This window comes from Scyliorhinus torazame, chromosome 19, assembly GCF_047496885.1.
Source record: "Scyliorhinus torazame isolate Kashiwa2021f chromosome 19, sScyTor2.1, whole genome shotgun sequence".
NCBI classification, from domain to species: domain Eukaryota; kingdom Metazoa; phylum Chordata; class Chondrichthyes; order Carcharhiniformes; family Scyliorhinidae; genus Scyliorhinus; species Scyliorhinus torazame.
The window spans coordinates 85,703,230-85,725,108 of NC_092725.1; the positions used below are offsets into that span (position 1 = coordinate 85,703,230).

Below are 21,879 nucleotides of genomic sequence, written 5' to 3' on the forward strand. Positions count from 1 at the left end.
CAGATGGGAGGGGTGGATCCATGGAAGTTTGCGAGGCCGGGGCCAGGGAATTTTCATTCTTCTCCCATGTTCACAAGGCCTACTCCCGGATTGACTTTTTTGTCATGAGCAGGGCGCTGATTCAGAGGGTGGAGGATACGGAGTACTCGGCAATAGCCATTTCTGATCATGCTCCGCACTGGGTGGACGTCAAGTTGGGGGAGGAGAGGGACCAGCACCCACTGTGGCGCCTAGAGGTGGGGTTGCGGGCGAGTCCGGAAGTGTATAGAGAGGTACCGGAGGCTAATGACAATGGAGAGGTGCAAGTAGGGGTGGTCTGGGAGGCATGAAGGCGGTGGTCAGAGGAGAGCTGATCTCCATTAGGGCACACAAGGAGAGGGGGGAGAGGAGAGAGAGGGAGAGGTTGGTGGGGGAGATGGTGACGGTGGGTAGGAGGTACGTGGAGGCCCCGGAGGAGGGACTGCTTAGTGAGCGGCGTAGCCTCCAGGTTGAGTTTGATTTGTTGACCACCAGGAAGGCAGAGGCGCAGTGGAGGAAGGCGCAGGGGGCGGTACATGAATACAGAGAAAAGGCGAGCCGGATGCTGGCGCACCAGCTTCGGAAGCAAGAGGCAGCTAGGGAGATCGGGGGAGTTAGGGACGGGGGAGGGAACACGGTGCGAAGCGCGCTGGGTATCAATGGGGTCTTCAGGGACTTCTACAAGGAACTGTACCGGTCTGAGCCCCCACTGGAAGAGGGAGGGATGGGTCGCTTCCTGGATCGGCTGAGGTTTCCAAGGGTGGGGGAGGGGCAGGTGGCGGGGTTGGGGGCGCCGGTTGGGTTGGAGGAGTTGGTCAAAGGGACAGGAAACATGCAGGCAGGGAAGGCATCGGGGCCGGATGGGTTCCCGGTTGAATTTTACAAGTGGTATGCGGACCTGCTGGGCCCGCTGTTGGTAAGGACCTTTAACGAGGCAAGGGAAGGGGGGGGGGCTCAGCCCCCGACGATGTCTCTTGCGCTGATTTCCCTGATCCTGAAGCGGGACAAGGATCCCCTACAGTGTGGGTCATACAGGCCGATCTCACTCTTAAGTGTAGTTGCTGGCAAAGATTTTGGCCATGAGGATAGAGGACTGTGTGCCGCAGGTCGTACATGAGGATCAGACGGGGTTCGTGAAAGGGAGGCAGTTGAATACCAATGTACGGAGGCTCTTGAATGTTATAATGATGCCGGCGATGGAAGGAGAGGCAGAGATAGTGGCACCAATGAATGCGGAGAAGGCCTTTGATAGGGTGGAGTGGGGGTACCTGTGGGAGGTGTTGAAAAGGTTCGGGTTTGGGGAGGGGTTCGTCAGGTGGGTGAGGCTGCTGTATGAGGCCCCGGTGGCGAGTGTGGCCATGAACAGGAGGTCAGGGTATTTCCGGCTACACCGGGGGATGAGGCAGGGGTGTCCCCTGTCCCCCCTGCTCTTCGCATTGGCGATTGAAACCCTGGCCATGGCGTTGAGGGAGTCGAGGAACTGGAGGGGGCTGGTACGGGGTGGGGAGGAGCATCGGGTGTCACTCTATGCGGATGATTTGCTGCTATATGTGGCGGACCCGGTGGGGGGGAATGCCGGAGGTGATGAGGATCCTGAGGGAGTTTGGAGATTTCTCAGAGTACAAGCTTAATATGGGGAAGAGCGAGTTGTTCGTAGTGCACCCGGGGGACCAGGAGAGGGGGATTGGTGAGCTCCCGCTAAAAAGGGTGGAGAGGAGTTTCAGGTACCTGGGGGTCCAGGTGGCTAGGAGGTGGGGGGCCTTACATAAGCTTAACTTCACGAGGCTGGTGGAGCAGATGGAGGAAGAGTTTAAGAGGTGGGACGTGCTGCCACTCTTCCTGGCGGGTAGGGTGCAGTCAGTTAAAATGACAGTGCTCCCGAGGTTTTTGTTCCTGTTCCAATGCCTCCCCATCCTGATCCCCAAGGCCTTCTTCAGGCGGGTTAACAAGAGCGTTATGGGGTTTGTGTGGGCACAGAAGACCCAGAGGGTGAGAAGGGTGTTCCGAGAGCAGTGCAGGGATAGGGAGTGGTTGGCGCTGCCTAACCTCTGTGGGTATTATTGGGCCACCAACGTGGCGATGGTGCGTAAGTGGGTGATGGAGGGGGATGAAGCAGCATGGAAGAGGCTGGAGATGGCGTCCTGTGTGGGCACGAGCCTGGAGGCGGTGGTGACGGCGCCGCTGCCGCTTCCTCCAACGAGGTACACCATGAGCCCAGTGGTGACGGCTACCGTCAAAATCTGGGGGCAATGGAGACGTCACAGTGGGGTGGCGTGAGCCTCAGTGCGGTCCCCGATTCGGGGAAACCACCGGTTTGTCCCGGGGAGGATGGACGGAGAGTTTCTGAGCTGGCACAGGGTAGGTATTAGAAGGACGGGGGACCTGTTTGTGGACGGGAAGTTCGCGAGCCTGGGTGAGAGGGAAGGATCTCGGCAATGTATCAGGCGATGCAGACGGAGGAGGAGGCCCCGGTGGAGGAGCTAAAGGGTAAGTGGGAGGAGGAGTTGGGTGAAGAGATTGACGAGGGGATGTAGGCGGATGCCCTGAGGTGGGTGAACTCTGTCTCCTCTTGTGCGAGGCTTAGCCTCCTACAATTTAAGGTGCTGCATAGGGCTCACATGACCGGGGCAAGGATAAGCCGGTTCTTTGGGGGCGAGGACAGGTGTGTTAGGTGCTCAGGGAGCCCAGCAAATCACACCCACATGTTCTGGGCCTGCCCAGCGCTGGAGGACTTTTGGAAGGGTGTAGGGAGGACGGTGTCGAGGGTGGCAGGTTCCAGGGTCAAGCCGGGCTGGGGGCTCGCAATATTTGGGGTGGTTGAGGAGCCGGGAGTGCAGGAGGCGAAAGAGGCCGGTATTCTGGCCTTTGCGTCCCTGGTAGCCCGACGAAGGATTCTCCTTCAGTGGAAGGATGTGAGGCCCCCAAGCGTGGAATCCTGGATCAGCGATATGGCGGGGTTTATTGAATTGGAGAGGGTGAAATTCGCCTTAAGGGGATCGGTACAAGGGTTCTTCAGGTGGTGGCAACCGTTTCTAGACTTCCTGGCAGAACGTTAGAAGATGGTCAGCAGCGGCAGCAACGGGGGTTGGTTCGTTTTTCGTTTTCTTTCTTGAGTGGGTGTGTATTTTTGCCTTTGTGTTGATGAAGGCTGTTCATTTATTATTTTATTATTTATGTATATGGGGGGGGGGGGGGGGTTGTTCTTTTGTTTCTGTATTTTGTTGTTGATATATTGTGAAAATTTGAATACATTTTTTTATTTTATTTTTTTAAATTCTGTCCTTAGGGCTTTTTGTACGTATTAGGCTACAAATTGGTGCAATGGTAGTTTTAGCAGTGGACAACATTATTTGAAATTCTTTGTTCCCCATTTACATTGGACTTTATGTCTACCAGTGAATTATCAGGAGTATACTGTATACTTTCTTCCACATCAACTGAGTCTGTTCCATTAAATACTGCCGACCCATGAAATAAATGCTGCTAACTATTTTTAAAACCCTCCCAGTCTCCCAAAGCTTTCCAGCACCTCACTGCTTCCTATTTTACCATATTCTCTTTTACTCTTTCAAATGTGTTGAGCCGTGGCTCAGTTGGTAGCACCCTCACCTCTGAGTTACAAGGTTCTGGGTTCAAGTCCCATGCCGGGATGGAGCACAAACATCAAGGGGTCACACTCCAGTGCGTTCCCGAGGGAGTGCTGCACTATCAGGGATGCCGTTTTGTGGATGAGAGGTTAAACTGAGGCCACATTTGCCTGCTTGGGTGGGTGTAAAACAAATCCCATGGCACTGCTTCAAAGAAGAGCCTGGAGTTATCTCTGGTGTCCTAGTCAATATTTTTCCTTCAATTAACATCGCAAAAAACAGATTGTCACAATCCCTTCTTGTATCCGTGTACCTTGCAAGTGTTAAGTTGGAGGATATTTGCTCAAGTCATCCAGACACACCCATTTTTTAAAAAATCACCATTTTTTTAATGCCAGATTTGCACTGCCTTGGGTTGAGAATGAAACATTTTCCCACTGGGATGAGCAGGAATTGTCAAATTCAAGAGTTCTGCACAAGCATGTTGTAACCTGTCAACAGTCAGTATTGTGTGATCCACATTGTTCACTTCTCAACATTCCATACATCTCGGGGCAATTGGCTCACCTCGCTCTGTGAACAAACATCATCCAGTTACAGATGTTCTCATCTGCTGTCACGATTAGGAACTCCAAAACATAATTGTGAAATATCTGGATTAAAAAAAAGAAACACAGTTACACCATACGGTGGAATGTTTAGGGGCTGCAAGCAGACATAGCCAGACCAGCAGATCGGGCCGACGAATGACAGATGGAATTTAATGAGGTGATGAGTTTTGGCAGAAGGAATATGGTGGGCTTGATGAATGGATGTACTGATTATAAAAGCAAGCAAGGTAGGCTGAACCAGTATAATGCTCTGGTTCGGCCACAACTAGAATATTCCGTCCAGTTCTGGTTGCCATGTTTTTTTCCTTGATAGGGTGTAGGCAAGATTTCCCAGAACGGTTTCAGGGATGAGGGATTTTAGCTACAAAGCTAAGTTGGGCTTGTTCTCCCTAGAGCAAAGAAAATAAAGGGGTGATCTGATGAAGGGTGTCCAAGATTATGACAGATTTAGATTAGGTAGACACGGAAATGGTCTTTGTCCATTAGCTGATGGCACCGAAACTACGGGTGAGGATTTGTGGTTTTAGGCGAGGGATGGGAGGAGGTGAATGTGGGGAAATCTTTTTTTACACTGCGAATAGTAATGGCTGGAACTTGCTGCTTACGAGGATGGCATAAGCGGGGATGATGAACAATTTCTAAAGGAACATCTATGGGCACTTGAGGAAAATAAACTTGTTGGTCTTCAGGGATAGAGTGGGGAATGGGACATTTTATTGCTGCACAGGCACAGAACGGCCTCCTCCTGTGTCAGAATGGCCTCCTCCTGTGTCAGAACGGCCTCCTCCTGTGTCAGAACGGCCTCCTCCTGTGTCAGAACGGCCTCCTCCTGTGTCAGAACGGCCTCCTCCTGTGCCAGAACGGCCTCCTCCTGTGTCAGAACGGCCTCCTCCTGTGTCAGAACGGCCTCCTCCTGTGTCAGAACGGCCTCCTCCTGTGCCAGAACGGCCTCCTCCTGTGTCAGAACGGCCTCCTCCTGTGTCAGAACGGCCTCCTCCTGTGTCAGAACGGCCTCCTCCTGTGCCAGAACGGCCTCCTCCTGTGTCAGAACGGCCTCCTCCTGTGTCAGAACGGCCTCCTCCTGTGCCAGAACGGCCTCCTCCTGTGTCAGAACGGCCTCCTCCTGTGCCAGAACGGCCTCCTCCTGTGCCAGAACGGCCTCCTCCTGTGTCAGAACGGCCTCCTCCTGTGCCAGAACGGCCTCCTCCTGTGTCAGAATGGCCTCCTCCTGTGCCAGAACGGCCTCCTCCTGTGCCAGAACGGCCTCCTCCTGTGCCAGAACGGCCTCCTCCTGTGTCAGAACGGCCTCCTCCTGTGTCAGAACGGCCTCCTCCTGTGCCAGAACGGCCTCCTCCTGTGCCAGAACGGCCTCCTCCTGTGTCAGAACGGCCTCCTCCTGTGCCAGAACGGCCTCCTCCTGTGTCAGAACGGCCTCCTCCTGTGCCAGAACGGCCTCCTCCTGTGTCAGAACGGCCTCCTCCTGTGCCAGAACGGCCTCCTCCTGTGCCAGAACGGCCTCCTCCTGTGCCAGAACGGCCTCCTCCTGTGTCAGAACGGCCTCCTCCTGTGTCAGAATGGCCTCCTCCTGTGTCAGAATGGCCTCCTCCTGTGCCAGAACGGCCTCCTCCTGTGTCAGAATGGCCTCCTCCTGTGCCAGAACGGCCTCCTCCTGTGCCAGAATGACTCTATAACTATTTCTCAGCTGAGCAGCCATTCACAAAGATAAACTTGAATGAGAATTTTAAAAATCGGGTGTAAAACATGGTCCCAGACTCAGTCAGATATAAATTCATAAAATATACCAATGTTCAATTATCACCAAAGTGCACTACAGTATCTATATTGGGAAATACATCTGCAGATGAGGGCGACCATTCAGCCCAACTATCTAATTCTTATCCACAGAATCTCTACAGTGCAGGAGGCACCTCGGAAAGAGAACCCTGCTTACACCCAAGCCTCTACCCTATCCCTGTAACCCAATAACCCTATCTTTTTAAAAAATAAATTTAGAGTACCCAATTATATATTTTTTCCAATTAAGGGGAAATTTAGCGTGGCCAATCTACCTACCTTGCACATCTTTGGGTTGTGGGGGAGAGACTCATATGCAAACTCCACACAGACAGTGACCCAGGGCCGGGATCGAACCCAGGTCCTCAGCGCCGTAGGCAGCAATGCTAATCTCTGTGCCACCGTGCTGCCCCAGTAACCCTACCTAACGTTTTGGGCATAAAAGGGCGATGACCATGGCCAATCCAACCTAACCTGCCTATCTTTGGACTGTGGGAGGAAACCGGAGCACCCGGAGGAAACCCACGCAGACACGGGGAGAAATTGCAAACTCCACACAGTCACCCGAGGCCAGAATTGAGCCCGGATCCCTGGAGCTGTGAGCAGTGCTAACCACTGTGTCACCGTGCCGCCCAAGATAGCTCTGATCCCCCAAGTAGCTTTTGATACCTCCCCATCCATCACAGCATTTAAGTGAATATTTTCTGTACCCAACAGGCCATTTAAGATTATCACTCTTTGCCTCTCCACTCGCTGCATTAAAAACGTTCTTCCTCACATTCCCTCTCCATGTCCCCTCTCCATGTCTTGCCCAAAACCTGTGTCCCTCGTCCCTGTATCATAACTTGAAGTCGTGCTTTAGGTTAACCTTTCCTATTCCGTTTATCATCTTAAGCAACTCCACACGGCCCACTCTTATTTCCTTCCAAGAGGAAAGAGTCAGAATTGTTCTAATATTTCCACACACCTCTGTCCTCTGGGATAGGCTTTGTGGCCCTTTTGTTTCTCATTAACCTCAACTCATGAAATGAATGCAGTGCTTACACAGTTGGTCTGACAAGAACACAACAGAGCTTCAAGATAACTGTTGCAGATTTGCATCAATATGGCAACAGACTTCACCATTCCATTTACTTTGTTAATCACTGTTGGGTTAACTAACCCACCTGATCTATCTGACCCTCTTTCCTAGCTAATTCACTGAGTATGTAAGATACAGTACGGATGTACATGCCTTGTTTATATGAGTATTGAGGTCACTTGCCAATGACAGTATCTATTACTTATTTTTCTATGTTCACTAAACACAAAATCAACTAGTTACATCTACATTCATAATTAGCTATATTGCCAGCGGCTAACATATCAGACAATACTGTGTCAGAGAAGTTACAGTGTACCCTCCTTCCACTTACCTGTCTTTTAGTGTTACCATATTAAGATACTATCAAGAACAAGGTTTGGTTTTATGGTATATTTCAGTCATACTGACCTTCCAGATGTTAGTGTTGCTTTTGTTTGACCAATCAGCGACTTCCAACAAGTTAATCTCTTCTCCAATCAGAGGTCCAAAACAGGTGCGTACAGGAATTGAGTCTTGACTCCATACACCTGCCAGAAATCAGAGCTAGTGAGTGAAGCTGGGGCAGTCTCAGCAAACAGACATAATCAGCGCTCTGCATGACCAAACATGATCAAAGGTGCTGCTAGATTTTAATAATAATGATAATAATCTTTAATAATAATCTTTGTCACAAGTAGGCTTACATTAACACTGCAATGAAGTTACTGTGAAAAGCCCCTGGTCGCCACATTCCTGCGCCTGTTTGGGTACACAGAGGGAGAATTCAAAATGTCCAATTCACCTGAAAGGGCTTCTTTCGGGACTTATGGGAGGAAACCGGAGCACCCAGAGGAAATCCACGCAGACACGGGGAGAACGTGGAGACTCCGCACACAGTGATCCGGGTCCCTGGTCGCTGTAAAGCAACAGTACTAACCACTGTGCTACTGTACCGCTGATAAAAAAAAATAAAATCAGGGCTTACCCTAAAATAGGGGCTGGTTTAGCTCATAGGGGCTGCTTTAGCTCACTGGGCTAAATCGCTGGCTTTTAAAGCAGACCAAGGCAGGCCAGCAGCACGGTTCAATTCCCGTACCAGCCTCCCCGAACAGGCGCCGGAATGTGGCGACTAGGGGCTTTTCACAGTAACTTCATTTGAAGCCTATTTGTGACAATAAGTGATTTTCATTTCATTTCATTTTTCTGTTGCTTCTGGGGCAAGATGCAGGATGGCTGGGTGAGAGGAATGCAGAGCTAGGAGGAGGCACCAAACAGGTTCATGGGTGCTGGGCAAAGCACAGATTACCTGAGTATGGGGCAGGTTGGAGGGAAGGAGCAGCTGGGTTTGGGTGATTTGGATAGTGTGCAAACCTGCCAGGTTTGGGAGAGAAATCATCAGTTTGGAGCCTGTAAAGAGGATAGGTAGATTTTGGGCAAGTCGGACATGGCTAAAGAAAATATATTTTAAAATTATGCTTTATGGAGGATGTGTGTTTAATCTCCATGAAAATTAAAGGAAACACACCCTTACAAAATAAACAGATGGACAGAAACATTGCAAAGACCAAAGTAAAAGTAAAGTCTCCATAGTCCCAGATGACCACCAGCTGCTTTCCCCTTTGAGGGGGAGAGCTGACTGGTGGTGATTTAACCTGAGGATCCCCACACCTCAGGCGAGGGGCAAGGTTGAGAAGGCGAGCCTTCATGAATAACCTTGGCCGGTACAGGAATTGGACCCACTCTGCGTCACAACCAGCTGTCCAGCCAACTGGGCGAAACCGACTCTAACCACAACAAAGAGCTCATCTGTTTAATTTGTTCCAGAACAGTCAATACTATGAATTTTCAACCTAGGCTGTTCCAGGAATTCCAGAAGGTTCTGAAAAGAATCCTTACGATGACAATTTCCTTTTTATAAACAGGTAATACATTTAATGAGATTAAATTTTGCATACCAACATCTTCTCCTGTGATGGACTGCCTGAGGTTTAGCTGTCTAGGAATCGACAGTCTGGCTCGGCTGCTGACTGGTGTGTCCGGAATGAAAGTTACCGCTCCATGTTCAGGACAGTCAGCAGGGTAAGCCCGATCACACAGAGTACACCCTGAAGGAGAGAAAAAAAAAAAACAAGATTCAATATCAACCATGGTATATTTTCATCAGTGGCTGCTAAAGCTGCTTTTACATTAGACTTCAGCTGCCAACTCAGACATCAAGATAAATGTACCAGATCAACTTGTTAAACACAGCTCTTTCTGGCTGCCTAGGACCTTATATAGGTTGCTCCCTGGTGTTGGTCAAAATGTCACCCAGCCTGCATTTGAGCAGAGTGGCGAATTCCACAACATGGTCAATTTACAGAAAGACTGCAACGCTAATTGCAGGAGTATGGTGTCGCTATCTCAGTCTCCCAAGACCCACATTGTAATGTAAAAATAGTTTAAATATTATTACACAGTGATACTGTGCTGCCTCACAGCGCCAGGGACCTGGGTTTGATTCCCACCTTGGGTGACTGTGTGGCGTTTGCAACTTTCTCCCCGTGTCTGTGTGGGTTTCCTCCAGGTGCTCCGGTTTCCTCTCTCAGTCCAAAGATGTGCAGGTTAGGTGGATTGGCCGCGCTAAATTGCCCCTTAGGGGATAGGGCGGTGGAATGGGCCTATAAGTAGGATACTCTTCCGGATGGTCAGTGCAGACTTGATGGCCTCTTTCTGCACTGTAGGGATTCTATTCTATTAGAAAATATTTGCTGCCATTGATGAACCATATCCAAATTTAAAGCAAGATTTCCATGCAACAGGGAAGTGGGCACCACAGCTAGGAGTTGGATACTTAATTGTTAACATCACTTTTGTTGTCTACTGGATATCAGATTTCTTGAATGTTGAAATGAAACAAAGCATGGTGGCACAATGGTTAGCACTGCTTCCTCATGGCACCGAGGACCCGGGTTCAATCCCGGCTCTGGGCCACTGTCCGTGTGGAGTTTGCACATTCTTCCCGTGTTTCGCCCCCACAACCCAAAGATGTGCAGGCGAGGTGGATTGGCGATGCTAAATTGTCTCTTAACTGGAAAAAATGAATTGGGTACTCTAAATTTATATTTTAAAAAAACATCAAAGGATCAACACCATCAACGTATCAAACAGAAATATAGGACGAGATCATCCAGTTGTTCATGCCACTGGGATCTTCTGGTCCTGCAGGTGGCGCAGGTGGTGCACCCTCGCCACGGGTTTCCTGGTGGCGTAGGGTGGATTCATGGGAAATCCCATTGGCAGTGGCGGGTGGGACCAGAAAATCCTGTTGCTGGCCAATGGAGGACCACCTTTTGCAGCTGAGAAACACGCTGCAGGGAGGCCAGAGAAATTCACCCAGAATGTGCAATTTCAATCAGCATTCATAATACAGGAAAATATGAAGACTCGTGCAGTAGGTTCAACAATACCCTGTTGCCTGTGTGAACCACATTGGAATCCAGCGTAGACTAATTAGATGAAAATATCCACTCCTTCAGAGACCCAGATGGAACATTTGGGCAATTTCAATCTGACAATAGATACTTCATAATTAAACACAAATTAGCTTGACTATAGAAGTCAAAATGATAGTTTTTGTTTAAATTCATAAAAGGCAAGTTGACTCTGGTTGGTTGAGGCTAAAGGATTAAATGTAAAACCAGGGAGTACTCTTCTGAGTCAGAAATTAAAAGGTCCTGTGGACAGTGCAGACAGAAATCTATATTCATGGGCCGGGATTCTACGATATCGCAGCCAAGCGTTGACGCCGGCATCAAAACCGGCGCAAGCGAAGCGGGCGACAACAGGCTTCCAGGCCCAGTAATTCTCCAGTTCTTCGGGGGCTAGAACAGCGCCGGAGTGCTGTGCGCTGCTCCAGCGCCGAAAGCCGGCCCTGCACCGGACCCGCGCCGGCCCCCGCGCAACATGGCAGAGCCCCACAGGGGCCCGGCGCGGAGGAACATAGGCCCCCCCTGGATTGAGCGTGCCCACCGATTGGTAGCCCCCGATCGCGGGCCTGGCCACCATGGAGGTCCCCCCTGGAGTCGGATCCCCCCCCCCGGAGTCGGATCCCCCCCCCCCGCCCCCCCACCAGGACGGCCCCCGCAGCCACAACGCCGAGGTCCGCCAGGTGGGACCTTGTGCAAACGACGCCGGCAGGATTCGGTGGGCACTCGGCCTGTTGAACGTGGAGAGTCGCCGCGGGGGCCGCTTTCAACGGCCCCCGATCGGCACCGCGGCGACCTCGCGGGCGCGATTGCCGACCATTCTCCGGTTGTCGGAGAATCGACGGCCCAGCGTCGAAGCGGCGTGGCGGGATTCTCGCGTCCCCCGTTGCCGATTCTCCGACCCGGCGCGGACTCGGAGAATCCCGGCCATGGTGTTCCTCACCTTGGAGAATTGGATGTGAATACCATCTTTAAAAAGGAAAATAATGTCCCATTCCCCAATATTAACATTTCTTGAGGAGTAATAATAATAATCTTTATTAGTGTCACAAGTAGGCTTACATTAACACTGCAATAACGTTACCGTGAAAAGCCCCTAGTCGCCATATTCTCACGCCTGTTCGGGTACACAGGGAGAGAATTCAGAATGTCCAATTCATCTAACAAGCATGCCTTTCGGGACTTGTGGGAGGAAACCGGAGCACCCGGAGGAAACCCACACAGACACGGGTAGAACGTGCAGACTCCGCACAGACAGTGACCCAAGTGGGAATCGAACACGGGACCTTGGCACTGTGAAGCAACAGTGCTAACCACTGTGCTACCATGCCGCACTCCAGTTCCAGTATATTATTAAAACTACCCATCTTCTGCAAACATACGTTCTAGAAAAGTTGTGAAGTTGGATGAGGCAGGAGGTGACATGAACAATTTGCATTTAATTTGGAACTGGAGAACTTCCAGCATCCAGTGGACCACAAGGAGTCAAGACCAGAGGTGGTGAGAAGAGGAAAAAATAGGTGAGAGAGAAAGAAACAAAAATATATGGCACCTTTCATGTCCTCTGAATATCCCAAAGTGTTTCACAGTCAATAAGTTACTTCAAACTGATCTCTGTTGTACTGTAGAAAAATGCTGCAGCAAATGAGATACATATCCAGTTAATTTGTTTTGTTGGTGAACATAAGAGGGATAATTGTTGGCCAGAGCATCAGAAAAACTTCCCTGTCCTATTTTTAATAGAGCGTTGAGCTCTTTTACTTGGGTGTCAACAGGCAAATGGTCCATCATCCAAAATATGTCACCTCTGACAATTAGCTATTATCTTAGTGTTGTAAAGAAGTGTCAGCCTGAGAGTCACTTGTTGTAATTTTTTGTTACCGTTGAAATTTGGTATTCTTGTGTCTGTCCTGTTTAGCGTAGATCAAAATGCATTGACAGCATGTCTCTTTTTTTAGCAATTTGTCAGCCTTATATTGTGTTCCTCAAATGAACCCAAGGCTTCCTAACTCAGAAAACTGATACCATCGGAAGATGCTGATAATAGAAAATGGCTGAAATGAGCTGTTTTAGTACATCAGTCAGGCATATATAGTTTTTTTTAAAAAGAGGCATTCTTGTCTCCAGGATTCGAAAGTGAATAAATATTTCATTCTTCAAACACTAATGTTAACAAACAATATTACTTACAGATCGTAAAGGAATCTGTGAGATTCTCTTTGTTGGAACTGGAGTCCTCCATCTGCAGAGATCCTGTCACAAATGAAAGGTTTTCCGAGGACCCATCCACTCGATTGGTACTCATGGAAACCTCCGTTGTAATGGTTGAAACAGAGACTGTGTCCAGTCCCACGCTGGACCCATGAAGAGACACTGGCTCAAGTGAAGGCAGTGAGTGAGAGGAAGAAAGTGTCACTCCTACTGGGTTCGAGTTCATCGCAGCAGCATGGATGGAGTCACTCAAAGTATTCTCTGGCATGTTGCTTACTCGACCAGTCATTGGTTCTGATTCCATGACAACTGGCAACTCTATTGCGTTAGCATGAATTGGAATCACTGTGTTCTGCCCTACTTCTGCCTCCAAATTGTTCCCCACTGAGTCCACAGTTATTGTTTTGTGGTTTCTGGAGCCAGAGAGCAATGCTTGGGGTTCTCCTCTGACGCCATTCATGGTCAGATCTTCACTCATCCCTTCTGTAGAGATGGGACTATTCACTCGAGAAACCGTTTCCATGGAGATGTTAGCATCCAATGGGACCTCCTGGTTGTTGCTTTGATGCAGATTCTGGGAGTTGAGAGTGCCGACTTGTCCCGAGTCAATGGAGACAATGCTGGACTCCAGGCCTACTGCACCACTAGGTTCATAATGGTCAAGGGTGGGCTGGTTGTTAGGAACCGGCAGTGCGGGGTTGCCATCCACACTGATAGCACTGGAATGGATGTATTGGGGAGGTGGTCTGTCAGCCAAGTAAGACAAAATGCCTGCAGAAAATAACAAATGTAAATCAGGGACAAATTAAGAAACATTACCTTTACTGCACATCAAATCATTAACTCTTCTTTGTCGATGCAATGTACAAGAAGGAATAAAAGAGTGGAATGGGGAGAAACAACACCATTTCTTGGGCAGAAACAGAATTTTTCATCTGGGAATGTGAATCTGCAAAGTGGAAAAGGATTTGAATTTTTTTTTCTTGTCCATCTGCCCATAAAAGTGTTTTGAAGAATACTTAAAAATCAAATTTATTTGTTGGAAATAACATTACACATAATGAATAAAGACCAATGGCCCAACTTGTTAGAGCTTTCAGGGTGTTCACAGACTATATCTGGACAGTGCATTCTCAATTTCAGCACTACCATCTTAAAGATGTGACCTGTGGAGTCCAGGCCTTCCCCACAGGATTGGAGGTCGTGACAGACTCCTATCGCAACCCTCATCGTGGCCAATTATACAATAGTATTCATGAGACACAGGAACAGGTAAGTCTGTTTTTCCATCGGAGGAATTGTGCTTAGTTTGGAGATTAGGAATTGAAAACAAAGTAGTAACAATCATTGACAGTAACAAAAAGGAGTGCAGCTACTGAAGGGTGTTTAGTCAGAAGATACTTGACTCCATAAACAAGATGAGAAGGAAAAACGAGTCAAGGTATTGGAATTACAGGTGAAAGTGTACAGCAGGTCAGCAAGTCAGTCACCCATCGGAAGGGAACAAAATTGGAATGTACTCTCTAAAAGTGCCGAAGAACAGCAGTGCAGAGGGGGCAGCGCAGACACATGAAGAGAACATGGAGACAGCACGGACTCGTGAAGGAAACATGAATGAGGCAGCACAGACACATGACGGGAACATGGAGACAACATGGACCCATGACGGGAACATACAGGAAGCAGACACATGGCAGGAACATGGGGACAGCATGGACACATGACGGGAACACAGAGGCAGCATGGACCCATGAAGGGACTATATAGGAAGCAGCACAGACATAACAGGAACATGGAGACAGCACAGGCACATGATGGGAACATGGAGGCAGCACGGACAGATCAAGGGAATTTGAATGAGGTAATAGACACATGAAGGGAATGCGAAGGCATCAGTAAAGACAGATGAAAGGCTAACAGAGAGCGTAACAGAGACAGACAGACATTCAGGGATCGAGGCAGACAGCTGAGAGGTACCTGGAGGAAACAGCACTGTTAGACATGGGGCATGTGGGGGAGCAGGATTGATAGACAAGAGAGCACTGAGAAGCAAGTGTACCTGGCAGTTGTTGGAATACACAGTACATTTCTGCCGTGTTGTTCAGAAGAAAACAAACACCAAATGTTTCTCTTCTGTTGTCAGGTCTTTACTTACCTGGCAGAATGTGCCGAAAGTAGCTGTTCTCCAAGTGTGAATATGGAGGAGGGGGTAAAGTATAGTTTCGCTCTGGAATGCTGCACATTACTCCACGTTCTCCAATGCTCATTGGAAGCATTAATGAAAGAGCTGACGGAAGGGAGCCTAAGGAAGGACTAAGATTCGGTATTGCCACTGGCATTCCTGCAGTTTAAACACCAAGAAATGAATTAAAATAAGTAAACAGATATTACAAACATCTGGGTTAATCTTGTGTTTATTCAAATGTCATTTATTGTTCTCTTACCACGTACTCTAATCAACCAATCACAGCTTGGCCCATCTCCTCATTCCTCTAATACTTTCTCTTCCTTTAAGTGCCTCACTTTGTTCCACTCTTCTTGCCTTTCATTTAATATCCTCATTCTCTACTGCCCACCAAGTGTCATACCATGTTTCTCACGGAGATCTCTTCACTGGTTTCCTCCCTAAGCTTCTGTGGAAATCCAAATACACAACATCTACTGTTTCCCCTTGATCCATCCCCTCGCTACATCCTCAAAAAAACGCTAATTTGTCAAATACAATTTGATGTTCAGTAGGTGGTTACAACATTTTTTTTCAGGTAAAATAAATTGTTTTTTTTAAACCTCTTGACTCATTTTCCACACCGGAAGAGCAATGCTGCCAAAGTCAGTTAAGCAATGAGTATGTGCAAGCTCTGATGTGTGTCACTGTAGCAGATTTTCTTCTGCCACAATGTGAATTGTGTGTGAAGGAAGCCTTGAAGATAAGAGAGGAAAAAGCTGAACATGTCCTCACAGAAGTGTGTGCACTAGTAATAAAAATGTGTCTGTAAAGATCGTCCGTGCTTTGCGGACCTTAATTGTCTGAAAATTATCGTATGCGGGCCTAAGGTTTGACCACGTTTGCTATAGACTGATAGAAGCACAAAAAGGCACACAAACCTTCAGTGAAAATAGCACTAAGATTCTAGAATGCTATTGACCATTATGCAAAATTCCCAGTCTGGAGCTGGCGTGTACAGCAAGGAGTTTACATGATGTTTTCGATGATGCAAATACATTGAGCAAGATAAACAACAAAACACATACTTTGAAGAAGCGATAGTCCAAAGAAAAGAAAGTGCAACAGGTACTCAAGAGTTTGGTGGGTATATAAAGTCCACTGGCTGATCAGTGGCAGGGTATATCAGCTATTGCACACTGAATTCTCCCAGTTTGTCAACTTTTCATACCTGGAGCTGGGAGAGGGTTGTGGGTGGGTGAACCCATACCTAGGTGACTTCCTGTAACAGGCAAGGCGCTGCTGACACTTAGCTGATCCATCCCCACAGAGCTCAGGTTGATGTCATTCATGCTGCAAAATACACAATGTTTGTGTTATTAATTGTTGACGTGGCCTGAGATTAACTGTCAACGTAGCATTCTAAAACACAGTGCATTTCGACAAAAATACTCAAAGTACAGACAATGTAACAAAATATATTTCCTCAAATTAAAGAAAATGCATTAATCAAACATCTCCAATGGGATTGACTGTTAAGTGTGACTTTATACAATGGTCACCTCCACCCTATAAATCCAACAGAGAACTGGATTTAGAATCCTACATTCATTTACTGAATCAGAGATCTGATTATGTAAACTCTGTAGAAATCCAACATCACATTGTCCTGTATGTCTCCCCGTCTCTGTAGAGCACTAACTTACTTCATTCCAGGGTTAGAGACTGGGGACAAGTGCATTGACTGTACCAGCTCCATGGCCTAACTCCAAGGCTTTTCAAAATTAAAGCCCCACCCTTCCAACCATTGTCATGTTGCACTTTTCCTTACTTTCTCCTCACTGTGCAACTGACAGAAATATTAAATGAAGAAAAACATTCAGGTCCTGCATCGTAGAGAGAAAAGAAAGTGGTTTCCTCAACAGTAATCACACATTTCTAAGACAAAAGCAAGAATTTACCTGAAGGTGTCTCCTGCTTTATTCTACCCCAGAAGGTTTTCGCTCCTAAAAAATCCATCTATTCCCACTGTGGAAAGCAAAAGAATATCAGGGGAAAGACATTATTTGGACCTCCAAGCACGCACAACCTGGTTGGCTCAGTTACAATATAAATCCACATAGTACATGCCTGCCTACACAATATAATCCCACACAATACTAATATCAGTCCAGCACAGATCTACACTTTTGAAACCCAAGCCAAGCATATATTCATTCTACTGAGATCACACACCAGCAGACTCTCTCAGTGTATATAGCTCTTGAGTTAAAAGAAGCAAAGGATTCGACGCAGATACAGATCAGGCACCCAGAGTGTGCTGGAGCAGGCCGGTCACCCAGCGGGGTGCTGGAGCAGGCCGCTCACCCAGCGGGGTGCTGGGGCAGGCCGCTCACCCAGCGGGGTGCTGGAGCAGGCCGGTCACCCAGCGGGGTGCTGGGGCAGGCCGCTCACCCAGCGGGGTGCTGGAGCAGGCCGGTCACCCAGCGGGGTGCTGGGGCAGGCCGGTCACCCAGCGGGGTGCTGGAGCAGGCCGGTCACCCAGCGGGGTGCTGGAGCAGGCCGGTCACCCAGCAGGGTGCTGGGGCAGGCCGCTCACCCAGAGTGTGCTGGTGCAGGCCGGTCACCCAGCGGGGTGCTGGGGCAGGCCGCTCACCCAGAGTGTGCTGGAGCAGGCCGGTCACCCAGCGGGGTGCTGGGGCAGGCCGGTCACCCAGCGGGGTGCTGGAGCAGGCCGCTCACCCAGCGGGGTGCTGGAGCAGGCCGGTCACCCAGCGGGGTGCTGGAGCAGGCCGGTCACCCAGCGGGGTGCTGGAGCAGGCCGGTCACCCAGCGGGGTGCTGGAGCAGGCCGGTCACCCAGCGGGGTGCTGGAGCAGGCCGCTCACCCAGCGGGGTGCTGGGGCAGGCCGCTCACCCAGCGGGGTGCTGGAGCAGGCCGGTCACCCAGCGGGGTGCTGGGGCAGGCCGCTCACCCAGCGGGGTGCTGGAGCAGGCCGGTCACCCAGCGGGGTGCTGGAGCAGGCCGGTCACCCAGCGGGGTGCTGGAGCAGGCCGCTCACCCAGCGGGGTGCTGGAGCAGGCCGGTCACCCAGCGGGGTGCTGGAGCAGGCCGCTCACCCAGCGGGGTGCTGGGGCAGGCCACCATCAGCACAGTGAAGCTAAGACAGACAGTAGGTGTGTGGGGGCAGCAGCCCCGGGATGGCTCAGTCACACAGTCTGGGTTGTCAGGGTATCTGCCTCTTTGGTCAGGGTTTGCAGTGATGCTCACTCTCTGAACGGCCTCAATCAGCCTAACCTTCCCTGGGAGCCCGGGCAGGCCTGGCTGCCTGCTGCTGTGCCTGGCCCGGGCTCCTCACTCTCTCCGCTTTGTTACTTTGCCTCCTTTTTGTTGTCTTTTTTCCCCCGATTGTTTGTCACTGACCTGACAGTCCGCGCAGCCGCACATCCGCCTCCACGCCTCACTGTCGCATTGCGCCTGCGCCGACCCTCTGCCTCCCCCTGCTGCTCGTTCCCAGAAATGATTCAACTTCCCAACCACTGGAGGCAGAGAACAGCTCACCTCAAGGGACTCTTTATTAAGTAGGCTGAGAAAGTATCAGGAAACCTTAAGTTACTGGGGATGCAAAGGGAAAGCTTGCATTGTTTAGCTATATCCTCAGAAATTGTAAAGAGCTTTCTATCTAATTAATTATCTTTGCAGTGTCGTCACTGCTACACAGGCAAGTAAGTGTTCACTTAGATGTCACAAGTAAGGATGATGCAAAATGAGGTTTTAAAATTCAAGTTTGCAAATGAAAGGAAGGATGATATTTTTCAGTTTTTAAAAACCTTGGAATTAATGAGCTGAAAGGGGAAACGGTGTGACTTCAAGATGTAGATATAATAAGGACACCGAAAGTCCACACCGAGTAAAATAAAGAACTTAGATTGATTTACAATACGATATATACACTGCCCGGTAGAGCCCTACCGGGTACCTTTCTGATAGGCGTCTTGCTGGCGGACCTTTTATGCAAAGGTTAATAGAGATCCTCCGCCCCAAGCGGATGATAATCATTCCCATCCCATAGGTCCCGTGCGGGATATTTCAATAGAATTGAAAGAAGAAAGGGTTGTCTTGGAGGCAACATTAGCAACAGAAGTGATCTGTCAGTTCCATTTGAAATTCCCGTACCAGCCTCCCCGAACAGGTGCCGGAATGTGGTGACTAGGGGCTTTTCACAGTAACTTCATTTGAAGCCTGCTTGTGACAATAAGGGATTTTCATTTTCATTTTCAAATTGGAGGAAGCTACTTTCTTGCTTCCAATTTTATAAAAAGTAAAAGACAGAGAAATGCAATGAATTTTCCAGTAGCCATCATTTCCTCACTGTTCTGAGGAAGGATGTTCTTGCTCTAGAGGGAGTGCAGAAAAAGTTTACCTGACTGATTCCTGGGATGGCAGGACTGACATATGAGGAGGAATTGAGTCAGTTAAGATTGTTTTCGCTGGACTTCGGAAGAATGAGGGGAAGATTTCACAGAACCTTATAAAATTCTAACAGGACTAGACAAGGTAGATGCAGGAGGATGTTCCCAATGACGGGAAAGTCCAGAACCAAGGGTCACAGTCTATGGATACGGGGTAGACCATTTAGGACAGAGATGAGGAGAAATTTCTTCAGAGAGTGGTCAGCCTGCAGAATACGATACTACAAAAAGTAGTTGAGGCCAAAACATTTTATGTTTTCAAGAAGCACTTGTGGCGAAGGGGATCAAAGAATATGGGGGGAAGATGGGATAAATCCAATGAGTTGGATGATCAGCCATGATTATAATGAATGATGGAGCAGGCTCAAAGGGCCGAATGGCCTCCTCCTGCTCCTATTTTCTATGTTCTGCTTATGCAATAATGTCCTCAGAGTATGAATATCAAATAAAAAACTTTCTGACATCAGTAAAAACTTGTCCCGCACAAACTGAATGTGGAAGCAGGAGCTCCCACAGCTCCTTCCCTTACTGTCCTTGCTACAGCAGACAACAGCATTGCAGTTGTCTTCTGCTGCTTCTGAGTTAACTCCTGTTTCTCGCCCTGTTGCTCACTGATCCCATGCAATCATCTCCTACATGAGTTCCAAATGGTTGTTACTTTCAGTCACTGATTTGTTTAATTATTGGAGAACTGCTATCACTTATAATATGCAGAGAAAATGAACCTGCAAGAAGCTTAAACACTGCAGGATTCTCCAGTGATATCATTTAATTGCTCCAAGTGAAAGAATCTATATATTTTAATCAGATGTTTATTCTGCTAAGTTTGTGATCCACATTTGAGAGTAATATTGATCTCTGTGTGATCTGTCATGTTTTCAAGAGAGATGGACAGCTGCCTGCTGCCATAATACTTTCCTTTACTTTGTGAGGTCATTAAAGTTATTCCTACCCCCAAGGGGTTAAGGAGCTCATGCTAGCTAAAGCCCTGATATTTTGCAGGGAGGCGGGAGGAAGCATTATAGAGTAAATCCAACCAAACCGGAGTGGGGAGCTTCTATCAAATTTAACATCTAAGCTGGCCAGCTGCTGGGTGCAGGGGAAAGGAGGCCATGTGTGATGGATGTTGGCTGACTGTCCCAGGAACCGTGAAGATGAAGGGAGCAAAAGATCAGGGGTTGGTGAGAAGAAAGATCAACGATCATGGTAGGGGAGAAAACAGAGCGGAGATAGAAGGCATCCTTGATGAGCCAAAGAGAACATTCCTGCTGCTCCTGACACACACAAAGTGCTGTAAAAGGCACTCATTCCCCAGAGCCCGCAGCTCCTGCCTTCTCTTCACTGCTGGGTTTGCAGGACTCGCACACAGCGGCTGTCAAATTTATATCAGCCCCTCAGTTGCACGTTTCTTGATCTTCCTGCTCACTTTTTTTCTGGTTCAAATGCAGATACTGCAGTTGTGCAAGCACTTCTTTCATTCCCCATATGTTTTCTGAGCCCCCTGATATAACTGGCATTTGCTGGCAGGGTTGTACCTTTATTCCGCTGAGCGATATTCTAATTAGTTGGCTCAGAGTATCTGATGGGGGAGTGTCAGTGGAAATACTGGCCTGCCAGAATGTGGGTCATAGAATTTCAGGACCCTATAGTTTTTAGAATCTTCATTATGGCTAAATGAAACAAGTTCAGGGCAGCTTTAATAATTTGCAATCGCCTGCGTGGGTTTCCTCCAGGTGCTCCGGTTTCCTCCCAAAAGACGTGCTGTTAGGTGAATTGGACATTCTGAATTCTCCCTCTGTGTACCTGGACAGGCGCCGGAATGTGGCGACTAGGGGCTTTTCACAGTAACTTCATTGCAGTGTTAATGTAAGCCTACTTGTGACACAAATAAAGATTATTATTATTACTCTGCAATGGAGCCCAGATTGCAGCAACTGATTTGTATAAATGGAGGATATTCTTTCCTTGTAATTTTGGGGAACCTCACAATGTCCAGTCATTGTTAGACAGGTGTCCTTTTTCGAATACAGTGCAGCTGCCAGTGTTTGTCTTTGTCACAGCAGAGCACTTTAGCAATGCAGGTACTGCCATGATCTCGGAGAACAACCTCAAGAGGCAGCAGTGCTCCACTCAGTAAAAGTAAATGCTTGACATTGAAGAGAAAGTACTCAGTCTACCCTTAAACAATGGTGCTGTAGTTTTCATGTTGCCTGCCTGTACACATCTTCCCCCATTGGAGTTCCTGACTTTTACATTTCTGGCCAGTTGTTTCTTAGTTCCTGCCACTTTGAAGGGGTGGGTCCTGCAGCACCTGCAGCCCAACATATTATACAACTCTTTCTTTCTGATACAAAGTGAGTATTACATCAACACAGTGCTTTTGAGTTCAGTAAGAGGTAAGCTGTGAAATTCCACATAGCTCATTATTTCAGAGATGTGTGTAATTGTCATAAGATATGACTCTCTGAACAGCATTCTCAACATGCACAGTA

The 21,879-nt window shown here is 48.5% G+C and overlaps 1 protein-coding gene across 3 annotated transcripts in view; it reads right to left on the reverse strand.

Annotated features, from left to right (window-relative positions):
- Positions 1 to 18,375, reverse strand: part of prdm4 (PR domain containing 4) — a 34,202-nt gene extending 15,827 nt beyond the window's left edge. Inside the window, exons 1-8 of one of the 3 annotated variants that reach the window (XM_072484671.1) lie at positions 18,339 to 18,375; positions 16,877 to 16,943; positions 16,147 to 16,268; positions 14,907 to 15,092; positions 12,731 to 13,522; positions 9,029 to 9,178; positions 7,503 to 7,621; positions 4,173 to 4,258 (exon numbers count right to left, since the gene is read on the reverse strand). In XM_072484671.1, the coding sequence (XP_072340772.1) occupies positions 4,173 to 4,258; positions 7,503 to 7,621; positions 9,029 to 9,178; positions 12,731 to 13,522; positions 14,907 to 15,092; positions 16,147 to 16,267 (1,454 nt within the window). In that variant the 5' untranslated portion in view covers position 16,268; positions 16,877 to 16,943; positions 18,339 to 18,375. The other 2 variants (XM_072484669.1, XM_072484670.1) reach the window with 2 other exon arrangements.
- Positions 18,376 to 21,879: the final 3,504 nt, after the last annotated feature.